Source organism: Phocoena sinus, chromosome 7 (genome assembly GCF_008692025.1).
Source record: "Phocoena sinus isolate mPhoSin1 chromosome 7, mPhoSin1.pri, whole genome shotgun sequence".
NCBI lineage: Eukaryota > Metazoa > Chordata > Mammalia > Artiodactyla > Phocoenidae > Phocoena > Phocoena sinus.
The window spans coordinates 4712152-4731331 of NC_045769.1; the positions used below are offsets into that span (position 1 = coordinate 4712152).

Genomic DNA, 19180 nt, shown 5'->3' on the forward strand with positions numbered 1-19180 from the left:
TCCCCGGACGGCCAAGGGAACGATGTGTGGGTCTCGTCTTGCCCATCCCAGAGCCCTCTGTGTGCGTGACGGCCTACAGTTCCCAGTAAATGGTGAGTTCGTCTTAGTCAGCTCTGGGGCATCTGGCACTTGAAGTTAAGCTCAAAATACAGCAATCCATCAATAGTCCCTAAAAATACTCTTACTATATTGATTCTCACTGCCTCCCATCCCTTTGTTACCTTTGGCTGTCTGGTGAAAGATGGTTTGCTTCGTGCGTTCATAGGGTACCAAAAAGCAGTTAACAAGATCTTAGAGCTAAACCCAAACGCATCAATGATGTGACTGGCATCTCAAGATTAGATCGTCAGCATAAGACACACAGCTTTGAAATGCAATCAACATTGCTCCAGTTTTAACATATACTTTTTAAAGGTATTAAGATTCTTCATTCCCATAATTAAATGATGGAAAAGTTACAGAAATCTTTGTTCCAATTAGGTTTTCTCAATAAGCTCTGGTTTCTAACTGTACATAAACGTTGAGAAATTCATTATTTTCTATTACTATCTAATATTTTGTCTAAGTGAGGTAACTGTTAGGACATACTGATGCTTGCCTTGGTCTTTTTGCCACGGCTGATCTAGTCACGTGTTTTCTCTTTGCATAACCTAAGTTCAGCAGTCCTCAAAGTGTGGCCCTCAACGCCCTATCAGGGGCTTCATGAGTTCGACACTATTTTCAAAACAACCCCAAGACATAGTTTGCTTTTTCCCTCTGTTGAAATTTGCTTCGATGGTGCAAAAGCGATGTGGGTAATAAATATCGCTGACTCCACAGCACGAATCAAGGCAATGGTAACCACGTTGTACTTTGTACACTGTCAGTATTTTACTGATTGTCACGCTCTCTAAATACAAACAAAAAAAACCCAAAAAAGTTTCACCTAAGGATGTTTTCCTTTTTTTTTGTATTTCCTTTGATTTTATTGGTCTGAACTCCTTTTACATTAACACTTCAACATTTTAATTTCCCGTAACTGTAAAGAAGAAAATAGAGGAACTTAAGAGAATACTGAACCAGAGGTGGTGTTATAAGAACACTCACATATCTTGCTAACAGAAGTATATTCACTGTTAAATCAAGAGCCTGAAAAAATGGCCACATTTTCCCCCCCCAGGAATTTCCCTTCTAGGTAATAATTCTACGGTTCAAAGATACGACAAAATTTAGTTCAAGTATCTTCACTGAAGTTATATAATGGTAAGAAAAAGCAAGCGCCTAAAGGCCCATGACAAATATTTTGAATTACGTGATAACTTACAGCCATTCAAAATCATATTTTGAAGAATACTGGCTAACTTTAGATAACAAAGTATGTTCTTAATAAACCAAGAAAAAAAACCCAAAAAAACCTACTGATTAAAAACATTCTAACCTTCGAGCTTTTAAATTTCCCAGGTGATGCCACGGCAAGTATACTTCAGTGTTTCTGCTGCGCCGTGAGGGCTGACCACCCTGCACAGGAAGGCTCTTCCCTGACTGTTTCATTCACAAGCTGAATTCGCCACTTGTTTGCTGGGACAACACTTCAACTTCAAAGAATGACTATGTCAGACATTAACTATGGTTATTCGGTCTTGGGTATGTGGTAGATATTTTCTTGAAAAAGAACAAGTACTTTTCTTGTATTTGTACTGTAAGGAAAGCGGCTGACAGTATTTGTGGCCAGTGAGAGAATCTGAGCTTTCCAGCAACAATGGGAATTTCGAAAACTTGTGTCTCTCACCATGACACCTTCCAAATACCTGGAGACTTTTCTGACAAGACTGGTGGTGATATCAATGAATGTGATTTTGGGGTATTACTTGATGAAAAGTATCACCATTTGGAAATCTGCATACCTCGGTTAAACAAGCTTTTTGAAATGACTGACACATGGTGTGTCACATGCATGGATACAAGATCATTCAAAGTGCAAGACAGGTCGTTGGATGTAATGTAGCAGAGAAGGAAAATTCCACTGAATTCCTCAGCTTTAATAGACTGTCACATGTCAAGTTTTAGTGGAGTATCCAAGAAGAACATGCATGATCTCAATGATCTGAAACGGCTATAAATCCTCAACCCTCCTCCACTGTCGGTGGAAACGTAACCTGGTGCTACCACTACGGTAAACAGTTCGGAGGTTCCTCCAGAAACTAAAAATAGAGCTGCCATACGATCCAACAATCCCACTCCTGGGCATATATCCAGAAGAGACAAAAACTCTAATTCAAAAAGATACACGCACCCCAACGTTCACTGCAGCATTGTTTACAATAGCCAAGACACAGAAGCAACCTACATGTCCATCGACAGGTAAAGAAGATGTGGTACATGTATACAATGGAATACTACTCAGCCATTAAAAAGAATGAAATAACGCCATTTGCAGCCACACGGATGGACCGAGAGACGATCATACTAAGTGAGGTAAGTCAGACAGAGAAAGACAAATACCATATGATGTCACTTATATGTGGAATCTGAACTATGACACAAATGAACCTATCTACAAAACAGAAACAGACTCACAGACATAGAGAACAGACTTGTGGCTGCCAAGGGGGCAGGGATGGATTGGGAGTTTGGGGTTAGCAGATGCAAACCATTATATATAGGATGGATAAACGGCAAGGTCATACTGTACAGCAAAGGGAACTATATTCAATATCCTATAATAAACCATAAGGGAAAGGAATATGAAAAAGAATGAACATGTATGTATAACTGAATCACTCTGCTGTACAGCAGAAAGTAACATAACATTGCAAATCAGCTATCCCTCAAAAAAATAAATTTTCGGAAAAGCACACTTAAAATAAAAAACACTCCTTCCTCTTCCAACTAAATACCTCTGTGAGAGCCTCTTCACATACTTTAACCAAAACGACATGTGTCAACAGACTGAAGGCAGAAGTAGAAATGATGGTCTGACTTTCTGAACTGAAATCAAAGAGCTTTGAAAAAATGGAGAACAATGCTGCCCTGCTCATGATCGCCTTTCGTTTTAGAAAGTATCTTTTTCATTAAAAAAATGTCATTTATGGAGTAATATGTAATGGATAGGTTATTATTATTTTAAATGAATTATATGAATATTAAATGTTTTCTCAGTCATTTCTCCCATGATAAACATCAATAGATATAATCCACAGAAACAAAAGCTCTTTCAGATTCTTCAGTTTTTAGGAAGGTAAAAGGGCCCTAAGGCCAAAAGGTTTGACACCCACTAGTCTAGCTTGATGTTCACGAAACAGCCAAGGGCTCTGTGTGTGTGATTTTATGCACACAGCTGGGGGAGGAGCACTGCAGCCTGAGCTGTGCAGATATTAGAAACGGTCTGCAGATATGTCTGTCTTCTCCTGGAGGAGAGGAAGAACTCAGTCTTCCCTATTTTCATTCCACTTCATGAATGTGTCCAGGTTCAAGAGGAACAGTAGTTTATATAAATTCTGTTTTTTAAAACCCTTACTTCTGGGCTCAAAAAAAAGATGTAAGAGAAGCCATTGTCAGATGCACTGCTATTCCCAAACTCCACTTAATACTATTTTCAAAGGAAACTCATCTATAAAGACATACGTAACACCATCCCTTCAAAGAGACCAAGCAAACGCTTAAGTCCAACATGGATGAATAGTGAACAATAGCCTCATCTATAGTCACAGGCACAGAGGAAAGTAATACCCTAAAAACACTATGAAAATAGTATCGTAAAACTATGCGAAATCTCCCGGCCACATCCTTTCAGATCACATCCCTCAAAGAAGACAATTTCTCCTTCTCTCCAAAGGATCAGAGTTACAATAGCAAAGGTAGCAGGCAGCTTCAAAGAGAAAAACCTTATGAGAATCAGTTTGCTTTCCCAAAGACAGCCAACAGAATTCCACTGTTTCACTTCTGGAGCTGCTTCGGAAAGACCACTTGACCAGCGGATGACAACGTGACCTGTGGCCACCGCAGGAAGAAGATACCTGGCAAATTGGATGTCAAATGGCGTCTGAGGCAAAGGCAACGCTTAGGACACCTGATTCTGAACCAAGGCTTTGCTGGGCCTGGGTAACTACCTAAGAGGTGGTAACGGAAAAGGTTGGTGAAGCGTCGTGGGGGATCCGTGGTGGCACCCTTCGCTTCCACAAGGAGCTCAACACCACTGAAGCAGGGCAAACCTCTCCGGTGCGTGTGCTCAAAGCGCTGGCATCCAACACATGTGGGCTCAAGTCCAACATTAGCCCAGGGGGAACAGGTTAATATAATATAAATCAAAACAGCAGAAAATTCTACGTTGAATTATGAATATACCTTTTGCTTCTTGACTGCATCTGTCTTGACTGACCTAGTATACTGAGCTTTACACTGCAAGAAAGATTTTTCTCATTTTAGGTTAAATTGAATATTACCCAGTTGTAACCCATGCGTGCTCAGACCCAGCCTATACGACAGGTCTCTCCCAGAGGCAAGCATGGTGGATATGCAGGCAGGTCTCTCCCAGAGGCAAGCATGAGTGAGAGTTCACAGCAATAAACTACAAGGAGCCAGCCCCATTCCCTGGCTCCACGACTCTTTTAATAATTAAATATGGCTTGAAACAACTGGACCAGTAGTTAGAGCTTGGAAATTCTGAGTTATGTAGGAATGTTCACCATAATGATAATTAGCTCTATCTGAACCACTTTAAAACTTCAGATTTCTTGGGATGAATTTGCTAGAACATGAAGCACTTAAAGAAACAGTTTTTTTTTTTTTTTTTTTTTTTTTGTGGTACGCGGGTCTCTCACTGTTGTGGCGGTTTTTTAAACACTTTTACAAAATGTTTATTTGTATATTTATTTAGTATCTGTGAGCTCTGTGAGGGCAGGGACAGTATCCCCAGCACCAAGCAAGTGTCTGACGCAAGACAGACACCACAGTGACTTTTTACTGAAGAAATGAATAAGTAGGATTTACGCACTCGCGAAAGCAACTCAGACACTGCAAAGGAATGGGAAGGAGTAAAAGCATAGGGACACCACTTAAAGGAGTGCCTAAAGGAAGGGACGGCGACAAGAGATTTCCTAGAGGGAAGAAACAGATTTTTAAGACAGAAGGAGAGCACATACGTCTGTCTTCAGAGGACACTAATGATCGCTAAGCCTTTTCTTCTACCATTTGGCCCAACACAGGACAGGAAAATTCCCACTTCAGTTTTTGCCCGTCACAAAATTTAAGTACTTCTTCTAATTTCAAAACTTTCACTAGGCCTGTCTGGAAGTCTCATTGTTTATTTATTTTCCTGACGCGTTGCTTTTTTAGGAGTGAGTCTGTTTTCCTAACGCTACTTACTGCCCGCCCAGGTGGTTCACAGTAGTATGATCAGACTCATTTCAAATGAAAAGCAGTCAGTTCGCTGATTAACGTAGTTTTCTGGTTTCCTAAACCAAGGATGGATGTCCACAGGAAACAGTTAGCCTCCTCCGGGCCAGAGGATGGCCTCCGATGAGAGAGCCTGGGAGCCTCTGCCTGTTAGGAGTTGTGGGCTTGGGCCATGCTATTTAACCAGTCTGGGTCCCGATTTCCACATCTTGAAAAACAAGGGTGTTAATAGTTCTTGCCTCACGGATTGTTGTCCCGATTAACTGGAGACAATATACAAAGCGCTTGAAAGAATGCCAAAGCCCTTTAGAAATGCTGGCTCTACTGCTCTTCTCCAATAAAAATACTGAAATACTTGCCCTCTGATTTTATGTGGGCATTTCCCGAAGTGCGGGCAGCGTCCCCACTGGGGGTGGCCATTCCGACAGGAGAAGCCACGGGGGTGACCTGCGAAGCTAGTTTTCACTTCACAGCATAGGAAAAAAAAAAAAAAAAACTGTCCTCTGCAAACGCGTGACATTTTCTACATTTTTCTTCTTCTTTTTCTCCCCCCTCCTCCTTTTTCTTTTCTTTTTTTGGTGGGGGAGGCATGTACAGGGTAGTCAGACATTTTTATTGCAAAATGCCGTCTGGAAAAGATGCAAAACGAAATTGCTAACATGCAAGGGAGAAAAATAAGGGAGAAAAACAAAAGGCCCCCTTCCCTTTGCTTATTGAGTTCAAAGGCATAACAGGCAGCACCCTGCAGCAAATGGGAAGCTACACTAATTTTAAAGCCATAAAACGCTATCAAGTTCCCTGCGGGGCAGGACTACACTGAAGCTCGTGGCACCTAAATAAGATATGGTTCATTTACTTCGCAGCTTAGCCTAATGTAATCAGCGGCGTTTTAGCCTAGAGTTGTAACAGGCAAACAGCCGCTGCGGCAGAGGCGGGAACTCCCAGCCATCGGCGGGGCCGCGGCTAGATGGCTGTTGATTAGAAAATTTTTCAGTTTTGACAAGCACTTAATGAACACCAATCGCACCTTGACTGGTTTCCATCTGGGGCCAAAGGCACACCTGAGAAGAAGCAGGTCTCTCCGTCTCCGCCTCTCCTTCCTTCCCAACACTGTAGCAACCAGCCGGCAACCAGGTTAGAACCGGAGAAGCACATACTTACAGAGCAGAATAATGAAATCCCATTTCTTGGCAGCAGGGAAAAAGAATATTCCCGCACTGCCCCCCACGTCCGATCTCTCCCACTGAGAGTTCTCCGGAGCGACGTGCCGTCAGTGAAGAAAACGGACGGGTTTGATTTATTTACCTTTCGCAAGAATTTCCGGCCATAATTAGTAACCCTCGAAAGGCCCGAAATGGAAAACCAAGTGATACAGATCGGGTACAAGGATGAAGCATCATACCGCGTACTGACAAGACAGTATTCCAAGGACTCCTCTGGAAGCTTTACTCAGATCCACAAGCTACATGGTTAACTCTGTACAGTTATAAAAACATATATATACTTTTGTGTTTTTTTGAAAAGCAAGAAGGCAGAAGAATTTTTCAATGTAGAAAAATTTTTAAGTTAGGTAGGGTCTAGGCTACCTGGTGGTTTAATTTCTATACAGATAGGAAGACTTTATTTGTCTGATCTCACCCTACTTACGGTCACTCTGTTCTCAACATCAAGACGTGTACTATGGTGAGCCTGCATTTTGGCCATTTTAACCATCAATCTAAACACTTTCAAAGCCCAAGGGCTACCTAAAATAAACAAGGAATTCCTCAGGGCAGAAATAAGAGTTTGATCAAGATTCTAACGTTTTTGTGTATGTGTAATAGGTATGAGTTTTCCAGTAGTCATCTTTTTCTAACAAAAGTTGTAGCTAGGGGCTTCCCTGGTGGCACAGTGGTTGAGAGTCCGCCTGCCGATGCAGGGGACACGGGTTCGTGCCCCGGTCCGGGAAGATCCCACATGCCGCGGAGCGGCTGGGCCCATGAGCCATGGCCGCTGGGCCCGCGCGTTCGGAGCCTGTGCTCCGCAATGAGAGAGGCCACAACAGTGAGAGGCCCGCGTACCGCAAAAAAAAAACCCCCAAAACAAAAACAAACAAAAAAAAAACCTTGTAGCTATTCCCTGAAAATATTTATACTACTGTGGCAGTATCATTCCATGGGTTTGAAATCATTGATATCTGGGAGAAATAATTTATCATACACTCTGAAACTCGCTGGATGAATGCCAAAAATATTTCCCAGGTCACCTAAAGAGCAGAGAGGGACAGCCTCCCTCACCTTTGGAGGGCACTTGGCAAACACAGAGAGAGCCCATGGCCCGTGTGGGCAGGGCTGGGTGGCTGTTTGCATGCCGCATGGGTTCCAGACCATCGTTCAGGTTATCAAACCTCCAGAACCCACCACGTTCATGACTGGGCCTAGCGAATTTCTCTGTGGTATTTCTCATCCAGGGCCCTCATTAATGCTGGGCATCTTTAAATCCAGCCATTCTCAGTAGTTCTCCCACACTGCAGTTTTTACATTAAAACCTCAAGCTCCAGAGAGGTGTTTGCACACCTACGTTCACAGCGGCATCATTCACAATAGTTAAGAGGAGGAAACGGCCCAAGTTTCCGTCCAACAAATGGATACACAGGATGTGGTATGTATACCTGGAACTGGTGCCGGGAACCCGACGGACACCAACATCCGCAGATGCTCGAGTCCCTCATATAAGATGGCACAGTATGTGCATATAACCCACACATATCCTCTGCGCACTTTGAATCAGCTCTAGATCGCTTCCAATGCCCAATACGATGTAAATGCTACGTCAACAGCTGCTGGCGAGCGAGAAATTCAAATTTTGTTTTTTGGAACTCTCCGGAATTTTTTTCCCGAATATTTTCGATCTGCAGTTGGTGGAATCCCTGGACTGTATATATCCAACGGTACTGTATGGATATACAATGGGATATTATTCAGCCTTAAAAAGGAAGGAAATGCTACAACACAGATGAACCTTCAAGACAGGATGCTAAGTGAAATAAGCCAATCACAAAAAGAGAAACACTACATGACTCCACTCCTATGAGGTAAACAGAATAGTCAAATTCATAGAAACAGAAGGTAGAAGCGTGGCTGGAGGAGGGGGAATTCAGAGTCAGTGTTCAATGGGGACAGGGCTTCAGTTTTGCAAAATGAAAAAGTATCGGAAACGGATGGTGGTGATGGTTTCACAACACTGTGAACGGCCTTATCACTCCTCAACTATCTGCTTAAAAATGGTGAAGATGGCAAATTTTATGTGATGTGTGTTTTACTACAAATAGAACAAAACAAACCCAAAAAACATCTCAAACTCCTGTCCAACCTTGGTGACCTTCTCTTCATTCCGCAGAAATGGAGCCTGGAAGTGACTGTGACACTTTCCTGTGGCTTAAAAACATCACACGGCGGCTTCCTTTCCTACAGTTTCAGAACTGCAGGGCTACAGGTGTGAGGACAGGCCCCGCGTTCGGCTAATCGTGCCATCGTTCTTTCACTCCTTCGACAAAACAGCACTGGCTCAATGTGAAGGCAACGCTGGCAACAGGACCCAGAATGTCTCCGGCTCCGAGGAGCTCCCAGTTTTGGGGGAGAATCGGGGCCATGAAATAAGGCAGGAGAACAGGGAAATGAGCCAGAGGGTAAGGTGCGGGCACACAGCAGCGGTGCCCACACAGGCCTGCCTAGCAGGGGAGGTGGCTTCCGGGAGGAAGTGACATGTAAGACGCCACCAGGAGGGGGCAGGAAAGAGCATTGCTGGTGGCAGCGACTGCATCTGTCAGGACCTGGAGCCCCCAGAACGCGGCCAGTGCCAGCAACTAAAAGAAAACCAGAGCTGTGGAGGAGGGATGGCGGGAGACTGAGGGAGCAGGTGAGGCCCGGAGGGGCCTGCTAGGGAGCAAGGACGCCGTCTGAAGTGAAGCGGGAATCCTCTCGGCACGGAACGTCTAAAAGAAACAAATGCAGGGATGGAAATCAACGTGTGGCGTGAATTACAAGTGAGGGATCATGGGAAGACCTGCTCTTCTCCGCACTGTGCAGACAGGTTTTGGGAAACGCGATGGGCAGGTACCACTCTAGGAGAACCGAGCAGACCTGCAGTTCTGAAAGTTCAGGACAGGTAGGGGTTGGGAAGTCGTCTCTCTAGCTGTGACCTCTGAGGTCCTCCTGATGAATTCCCAGGGACTACGGTGGAGGAAGAGAGGCCAGCAGAGCAATCACCTTGAAAGGGGCCTCCTGATTCCAGGGAGCCGCCCAGTCCCAGGGCTCCACAGGGGCACCTCCAGGCCGCCACGGCGGGGATGGGGCCATGCCAGGAGCCGAAACCACAAATAAGGGGGCCCGCTCCATGGCTGCTTCTGTCCACCTGCAACCAGAAGGTATCGACTCGGGGCGGGGGCAAGCTGACGGAACGCCTCGGAAATCAAAGAAGGAAGGAACTGTAAGACGGAAGGAGGTAATGAAGTTTGGGAGGCCAGAGATGCAACACACCTTGATCCCATTCTGTAGATAAAACTGAATGAAGTTCCGCCCAGAGCCATGTGTATGTATAAACATAAGAGCCTATGCTCCTACGTTGACTGGAGAGGGGTGTATTTAAGAATACACTCTCCCATCAAGCGCCTGCTGTTAAGCTGCCTCGGTTCCTGCCCCCCTGGAAAAGGCAGAGCATTCAGTACGCCTTGAGGTGGACAAATCAACACCTCCAGATCCTTGAGGTGATTCCCACGACACTGGCTTGAAAGGCCAGGTCTGCCCTGAAACTGATCCGTTTGGATAAAGGGGCTGTGGCTGCTTCTGGGAAAGCAGAGAATGCTGGAGACTGAAGGACGTGAGCCTCTGTCCCATCCTCGACAAAGCCCCGCACACAGGGCTTATCCCTTCAGGCCCAGAAGCAGGAGACACACTTGGGATTTTCGGTGCTTCTCAGAGCTGTCTCCTGCCATCTGAGAAACGCTTGCAGAAACACCTGTCGCGGTCCAATGTACTTGTCGCGGTCCGATGTACCGCTTACAAACCCTTTCCCTCTTGTCTGAAACAGGCAGTGAGACTAGAGAACAGAAGTGCTCATTTGTTGCCATTAAGCTCCAGACCTTTGCTCCCTGATACCTACATATTTTCCTAACCTACCTTTACATGGATTGTTCTGGGTTCCAATACTGTTCTAAGATTTTATGGCATCCGTATCATGCCATTTGTGTGTGTGTTCTCTTCCGACCCCGACGTAAGCTAATCTATTCTTAGGGAGGTCTAGTTGTGCAATGTGGGTGGCTTTCTCCGTTCCAGTCTCACCAGAATTTTTAAAGCAGAGCCAGGATCACCAAGGACAGGTTTGGAGCCCAGGGCGCCTAGGAGCAAAGACTTGCCAAGAAGCTCCACGGCAGCCATGCTCCCTGCCATGTGGCCCCTACGTACGGGCTTGTGTGCTGAGCCCATGCTGGCCCTGGGCAGACGGGGGACCGGGCACAGTCCTTGCCCTCGGTGAGGCTACACTAGACGAAGCGGTACAGACGTGAGAGGCGCCAGGACAGGTGGGCAGCCTGGGAACCAGGTGTACCTCCCGTGGACAAAGGGCATGAAGGTCCACCTGCATGACGAGCATCAGACCGGAAACACAAGAAGCCAGACTGCAGAGGAACATGCAGACCGAGGACAGCTTCCGGCACTGCGGCTTTTACAGGGGTAGCAAGATCCCGTAATCATTCATCACAGAATGATGCAGGTTTGACTGCCGTGGTGGAACACAGCCAGGACACGCCAGACAGCATCTTCTCAGAAAGAAAGGGAGGCCTGACTTCTCTCTCAGGGTTATCAGTCATTCCACGACTCAAAGCTTCTACATCTGGAAATCTGGGCTTGGAATCTGTCTGTCTAGCCCTGTAGCCTGGCTTCTGCAATATTCTGGGGAAAACAAGGGAGAGGTTTTCCGAGTGTAACTCAATTCACCACCTCAAGAGACAGGGGTCTCCCTTCACGGGTGTGCAGCGGGCTGAAGGGACAGATTCTTAGTGAATCCTCAATCCTCAAGTAAAACGTCCCCATTTTATGTGAGGATTGTGTTATTTTATTTTTTACTTTTTTTTACTTTTGGCCGCACCTTGCAGCTTGTGGGATCCTAGTTCCCTGAACAGGGATTGAACACGGGCCTTCGGCAGTGAGAGCGGACGAGTCCTAACAACTGGACTGCCAGGGAATTCCCAGGATTGTTATTTTAAATGACAGTTGCCAGCAGTGGGTACAGGCAAGAGTTGTTCTTACAACAAATGGTACCTTCCTTTTCACCTTTAACTATTGCTTTTGAGAAGCATACCTACTGGGGAAAGCATCTCACATCTTTTTGTTATTTTGGCATCAGTATCAGTAAACAAGTGGATTTTTTGGCCTGACTTTGAAACTAGAAACATACTGCAATCAGCATTCCGATGGCAATTCAGAGTTCAAGTCCATGGGGGAAAAAACAAGGAAATGTCAGCAACCTGCAGAATCCAAGGCTTTGTGGAGCCGGAGAGTCTAAGGCACTTGATTAGGAATGAATGTCCTGTAAGAAGGAAAAGCCCAGTTCTGCAGGGCAGGGAGAAATGACAGCACCCCAGCTGCTGCTATAACTCAGGCAACATACAGAATGGGAAAGAAATCCAGGGGGGAGGATTTCAAAAGTGTGAGCAACTCAAGCACATGTCAGCCAGGTGGGCTGTCCACACCTGCCACGTGCGCTCAGGAGGAAGCTGGGAGAACCCTCCTGGTCCGGGCACCATAAAGTCCTCGGCTTGACCTGCGGCCAAGAGAGAACTCTTACAAGTCCACTTAGGAATCCCCCACCCCCCCACACCTTTGTCAGGAGGAATTTCAGCTGTGCCCTCCACGGCAGCTCCTTCGACACGGAAGATGAATGGGTGGCGATGCTGAACTGTGCAGCGCCGAGGTCCAAGTTCCTTCTCATTATCCTCTCCATTTTTCTATCAAGGTATTCCCTAAGGCTCACATTCAAGTCCATAGAAAGGGAACTCAAGGCCCTCGGAACAGGCTGCCTTTCACCCACCCAGACTAGGAACCAGCAAAGTGTCACAAAACCTCGGGACAATAAGACGTGTCTCCCCCGCAAAAAGTTAAGCAGGTAGGGCTTTTTAAAGGTCTTGAAGTTGTACAATTTTCTCCAAGGATCAAAAAAATACAGACCACGGAGCAGCAGCAGAAGTCAACAGCTTGCTTTTTATTTATTTATTTACTTTTAAAGTGTGTTTATTTTTATTTATCTATTTATCTATTTAGCTACGTTGGGTCTTCGTGGCTGCACGCAGGCTTTTCTCTAGTTGCAGCCAGCGGGGGCTACTCTTCGTTGCGGTGCGTGTGCTCCTCATGGCAGTGGCTTCTCTTGTTGCGGAGCATGGGCTCTAGGGCGCAGGGTCAGTAGTTGTGGCGCCCGGGCTCAGCTGCTCCGCGGCATGTGGGATCTTCCCGGACGAGGGCTCGAACCCGTGTCCCCTGCATTGGCAGGCGAGTTCTTAACCACTGCGCCACCAGGGAAGCCCAACAGCTTGCTTTTTACTATTTCAGTCTTATTTATATATTTAGGGCTGTCTTTGCAAAATGCCACGTGGAGATGAAAGAGCGGTTAAGCTGGTGAGTCCTGAAGCTCGGGTGACCAACTTCTCCCAGTTGCCTGGGACTTCCCAGGTTTTAGCACTGGACGTCCTGCATCCTAGGAAAACCAGGGCAGTCGATACTCTACAACGCCAAAGCAGCTTCGCTATCTTGGTTGAGTTTTCTATGTGTTATCTAAACTGCGCTCTAGGTTTGTATTTAATTTAATAACAGCATCTTGAGAAAGAAGACGAATCAAATCAGCTGGCTTGTCTTCTGAGCCCGGGTCTTCGGCTTACCATGAAACTGACGCCACCCAGCAACTCCAAACTTGGAATGGGGGTGTCCTTAGAAGTCCAACTGACTCTGCGAGCCTCCATTTGCTAGGGGTTCCTGGTGACGATTTCAGACGCACACACTCTTAAGAGTCTGAAGTGATCTTGAGAAGACAGTAACAGCAAGCATCCCCTTGCAGTTAAAGGATCTTTCCTCTGGATTTCCAGAGCAGACGCTGTGCAGCCAGTTTCTCGATGTCTACCTGAAAATGCACACTGAGAAGGAATGAAGCCTGACTGTATGTGGAAGGGTAGGTAGGACGTGTGAGCTGAAGCTTCCCAGGCAAGTTCCGCCTTCTGAAAAGGCGGCAGCCCAGGTCCACCACAGACCAGGCGCTGATACACTCAGTTACAGAGACAATGCCACGGACCTGTGGGTTCCTTCAGTCCTCCCCCACCGGCGCTGCTCTGCTCAGCTATTCTGCCCCTGCCATCAGACCGCACGGCTATCCTTCCCCAGTGCGGGAACCACCGATCTTTAGGAACACCTAGGTTGAAATCCACCATCACTTCTTCCTCCTATGCCTGCATCTCCTCCTCTCTACCTACAATGCAGGAGGGAGGGGGACCCCATGAGCCCAAGCCAGCCACTGCTGACGGCCCCCGAGCCTCTGCGGAAGAGCGGAAGCAGGCCAGGAGGGGTGGCAGTGGGCGAAGGGTGGGGTTGAGACTTCACGGACCACAGAGTGAGTAAATCTGGGGTCCAGAGGCATCGCTGATATCAACTTGTAGGGAACTTCCTCCGTCTGGGTGGGATCAATGTTTGGCCCACTTTCCCTCTCATTTCCAGATGATCACTTCCTATGATCTGGCCACACGCAGGCGATTCTATTCCATTGCCCGGAGAGGGCCTCTCCTCCCTAAGAGAAGTGTTTAAGGTTTTCAACAACAGGAAACATGCCTGGGGTGAAAAAGCTTCCTTCAGTGATGTCTATCTGCGGTACAGGGAAGGCTGAGGGACACCTGTGCTACAGAAATGGCAGAATGAGGCCAAGCTCTGTGTCAGAGGGACCAAGGATCTTGGGCTCCTAAATAATCTGTGTAGGAGCTGAGATGAGGCTTGGGGTGAAAACCAGAAAGACACATCCGGGATGATGCCATTGAACTGGGCCGACTTTGAGGGCTTGGGAAGATGTGGCTGTGAAAGGATGTGCCAGAAGGGAAATCTGAAGCTACGGTGACCAGTGGGAAGTGATGTCCTGGGGACACCACCCGAGGTCCCCTTCTATTAATCTTGTGCATGTGAGCTCTGAGGGGGACAGGCCATCCAGGGGCACCAGTGTCAGATTCCCTGGCAGCTGACCCATTCCAAGCACTCGGTGAACTTGGTCTCACACCAACCCCACTGCCGGCTGCAAAGCTGAGGCCCCCCAGTTTCATGACAAGCCAGAGCATGTCATCCTGCTAGGATTCCACAAGCTGGGCACACAGCTGGGGCCACACACTGACTGTTTATTTTGTCCAAAGGCTGGGTCTGTTTTCTACCCCACCAACGCGTGCGAGACATCTGCTGGGACTGAAACTTGTGGTTCGGGTCCAAAGGATGATCTTTACATAAACACTTCCACAGACACCTGTGTAATAAGGAAACCGTATCTGTTTCCCTCAAGAATAGAAATGACCTCTTCTGGGAGATCTTTTTTTTTTTTTTCGGTACGCGGGCCTCTCACTGTCGCAGCCTCTCCCGTTGCGGAGCACAGGCTCCGGACGCGCAGACTCCGCGGCACGTGGGATCTTCCCGGACCGGGGCACGAACCCGTGTCCCCTGCATCGGCAGGCGGACTCTCAACCACTGCACCACCAGGGAAGCCCCCGCCTTTTTTTAAGGGAAGTGGACAGTCTCCCGCTTCCACGGCGCCCGAAGTAAGTTAAAGGTAGAGCCCAGTGCTGCTGGAGCATCCTGTCCAAGAAGACATCTGAGAAAACCAGCACTGCTGGCAGCCCAGGGGAGCTGAGGCGGTGATGCGGCAAGGCTGGGGAAGGAGAGGCTTGTGGGGCGGGCAGCTCGGTCCAGCAGCAAACTCCGTACCCTGTCATAAACTCTTGGCCTTGCCTGCCTGCCGGTCCAGGCACACTGGTCAGGGTGGTCATCTGGGATCTTAAATCGGCTAGCTAACGAAGGAGCTGTCTAGACCAGCCCCTGCAGAGGGGGTCCAGCCTTACAGACCACGCTCTCTGATGCAGGCAACACTCTGCGGGTGACGCACTTTGACTGCAATAGAACAATTCAGGGCCCTCACCACGCTGGCCTGCTTCCCCACAAGCTTGATTCAGTCGTTTACTCTTGCTCCCGTCCTCCTTGTGTGCAAGACCCCGCCGAGATCCTTGGGTTCAACAGGACACCACGTCGAAGGTGACCCGTGACAGAGTCAGGGTCCAGCCTGATGGAGTCCGTGTGCAGTGGCGGTGCGCACAGGAAATGAATGCCTGTCCACCAAGAGGAGAGCCACACGGCCACAGGTAAATGCTGGTTTTGAAGGGGCCGCTGGGGCTGCTACAGGCCCCAGCTAACATCTGTTTGAATGATACACGTTTGGTGCATCTCAAGCCTATTGCTCTCAGACGCCCAACCCCACCCCATTACAGGCGCATCACCTTATTGGAATCCCACCCTCCAAAAAGCATGCCAGTTTCCTTTTTGGTAAATAAATTAACCTCATCGTCAAAAGTTACGAGGATACACGGGAGCTGGCACAGCTATTCCACCAAGAGGACAAACACAATCTTTGTAGAAAACTATCTGAAGATGTCAGACTGTTTAGCCAAGTTCTTTTCCTTGGCTCCCTGGAGAGGAACAGGCTGTAGGTTCTGCTCCTTGAGATCAGTGCAGGTCCCCTGCTCCATGGCCAGTACGAGGGTGATGACCGACAGTACTGAAAACCAAAGCCACCAACCTGGGCAAGATTTCCCCAACATTTAACCACTTAGGTCCTCAGCACAAGTGGCCAGTAAGCTTAGCGGTCCTTCTGCCATAATACATCTCGGAGATAACCCAGGGAGTGAGTGATACAGTGTGATCAGTGTTTGAGACCATTTGGTTCTATCACCTTTCGAAACTTTCCAGACCCATTCTCCATGATGCAGAACTTTGGGACTTGAGTTAGCAACACATCTGCATGCTCCCAAATTTCTTATTAAGGAAAGTCAGGATTCTGCCCTTGGACATCCCCTTGAATACCTCCTCCCATCTGGAACCAAAGAATGCCAGTCTAACTCAGCTGCTGGGGATCTGTAGCTCCCAACAACTTAGACTAGAACAGATCCGTTCCAGGTACCTGCCGGAGAATATACCTGAAACTCACTGCCCTCTAAACCTTCACCCAAAGCTTAGCTGTAGAGACAAAATCGGTGAAGGATTACAGTGAAGGTCATGCCACCCCGTCATGCTCCAGTAATTCCAAATCTACTTCTAGATTAAGCCACTCCCTTAGGGAACTGTGTACCTGCATCAGTAATTCCAGTTCCCAAGAGACTGGCATTAACTGAAATGCACTTTAAAACGACCCTGGCTCTTGCCTGCCCTACAATTACATAACAAAGCCCCACTGTGCTCCTTTGCTGGATTCCAATAATATCCATGCATACATAGGAAAAAAAAAAAGACAGCACTGAGGGCCACGAGAAGCAGCAGACTGTGTGGGAGAATGTTTGAAGAACCGACGCTGATTACATCACCAAGAGGTTGAGATGAAAAGCAAGTGGGCATCAGCCCTCCTACAGGAATGTTCCAGTACCATCGTTTGTTGTTATCATCTTTCCCCCTTGGCAAGTAGGAGCAAATGCCCCTCTGATGGCACCTGAGCTTAGCAGGTGAGCGTAAGGTGACTTAAGATGCATCGTCAATCAGATCTCACTTTTTTTACTTCCCAGCAAGAAGATGGTGATTGCACGTCTCCCTCTAAGTAACACAAAGCAAATGGGTCAATAATTAGGCTTCGCTCTCTGACGGGGTCTTTGGAAGAACTACGCCAGGGAAAAAGGGCAGCCTCCTTGTTGATGGAGCAGCTCTGCGGAGAGAACCCCAAAGACCTGGAGAGGGACAGGAGCGTCACAGGCAGGTCTCATGGGATGGTATTAAGTCTCTGATTTGGAGGTCACTGGAGAAGCAGCCTGACTCTACTCCCCAAATAACCCCAAATAAATCAAGCACAAAGGAATTTCCTCTGTAAAAGAAGGAGTATATATCTCAAAAGTCTACTTAATGGTGAAGCATGGGAAGCATTCCGTCGACGGGAGAAACACACCAGAGACACCTAAAGAAACATGCTTTTGAACACGGTTCAGAAAGGTGAAGCCACTGCTGTAAGACAAGAGGGAAAAGGGCAATTCACCCCGGCAAGCAAATTACACAGCGAGGGTACCGTCCGTTACCCATCCTATTGGAAAGGTTTTTGAAAAAGGGAAATGTTCCTGAGAATGCAGGGGAAAAAGCCAGAGGAGATGAACTGATACCGTCTTTCCAGGAATTTGGCACTACATACCCAAAGCCCACAAAAGCATACACTGTTCAACTCAGGAAGGCTACGGGTAGGAATCTGCGGGAAATGGATGAGGACACAGAAGTGTCAAAAGAAGACACTGATTAGAGTTGCTTACAACAGCAAAAATCACTCACAATGTCAATTTACTGCCAGACGTCTGTTCTGGAGATGCTGTTAAGTCAGTCAGGGCACGCGTGCAGAATGAATGTTACGTAACTATTTAAAACGGTGGCGCACGTTTGCTGACACGGGAAGGTGCCTATGATCCTGCATCGTCTAGGAGCAGGCCACGTGCCATGTGCACAGGGGGACTGCACGCTTGTGGAAGGGAGAAGCACAGGGTGTAGAAATGGCCGGGGACATACAGCCCAAAACGTGAGCAGTCACGTTTTCCAGTGGGTTTTTGGGGATTTTCATCTTTTGCAGTACGTTTATTTCTAACTTCTTGTCAGTCACTGCGCAATCTTTTTTAAAGTATTTAAAATGAAAAGCTTAACAACGTGATACAATCAAACAACCAGCTAATATTATATATTCTAATCTACGCGTTTGTCTACATCAAGGCAGATAAACATCACGCAGGATTCAGGGAATGTGTCGTTCTGGAATAGGCATTACACCCCGTCTTCAGGTTTTACCACTTCTAAAAGAGCTCACCGTGGGTGGAATGTCTACTTGCCCCCCCACTGATGAAATGAATTGTCTTTTAATCTATCTTATAAAGATCACCAGTATAAGAGATTCTATTACACAGAGAAAACGAACTTGCCTCACAAACTGGTGCGTGTTCTTATCGGACGATAAAAACTGACTCATGAACTGCATGTAGTTCTTGTTTTGGTTCTCAGCTGCTCAAGCGGACCCTGGGTTCCCTAGTCTAGATTTTCAGACAGATCTCTTTTTTTTTCTCCTTTCTCTTTTACTACTTGCTCCTGTCTTTTTACTCTCACTTAAAATTTTTACTCTCATTTAAATACTACTTTAACCTCCAACAGAGCTGAAAGGCTTGACTGTGCTGGGATCCCCTCTGCCCCTCCCCGCCCAACACCTGCTAATTTCTCCGAAGGAGCGATACTCACATGTAAACTTGGATGATAGGTCAGCACACCATTGTCACACAGGGTGACGTATTTCTTTTTCCATTCTTTGTTCAGTGATTTGCCACTTCGCTTCAGCAGCATGCCCTGTAAGGAAAAAGGAGGCAGACAGAAATTAGTAAATATAAATGATAAAGTCCTGGGTCCATTTTTTAAAAAAAGAGCAGGCACATAGGTAATTTTTAAATTGTTAAACTTTCATTTTCTCTATGCCATCTTCAAATGGAAATGACACATTTTTAGCTTGGTAATTTGATTTTCTCCTTTCTTTTTCATACGATATATTT

The 19180-nt window shown here is 46.9% G+C and overlaps 1 protein-coding gene across 6 annotated transcripts in view; it reads right to left on the bottom strand.

The window, feature by feature from the left end:
* Nucleotides 1-19180, bottom strand: part of AGAP1 (ArfGAP with GTPase domain, ankyrin repeat and PH domain 1) — a 560398-nt gene that overhangs the window by 187381 nt on the left and 353837 nt on the right. For all 6 annotated transcript variants that reach the window (XM_032637223.1, XM_032637221.1, XM_032637225.1 and 3 more), the window contains exon 10: nucleotides 18876-18980. In XM_032637223.1, the coding sequence (XP_032493114.1) occupies nucleotides 18876-18980 (105 nt within the window). The remainder of the gene's footprint in view (nucleotides 1-18875; nucleotides 18981-19180) is intronic.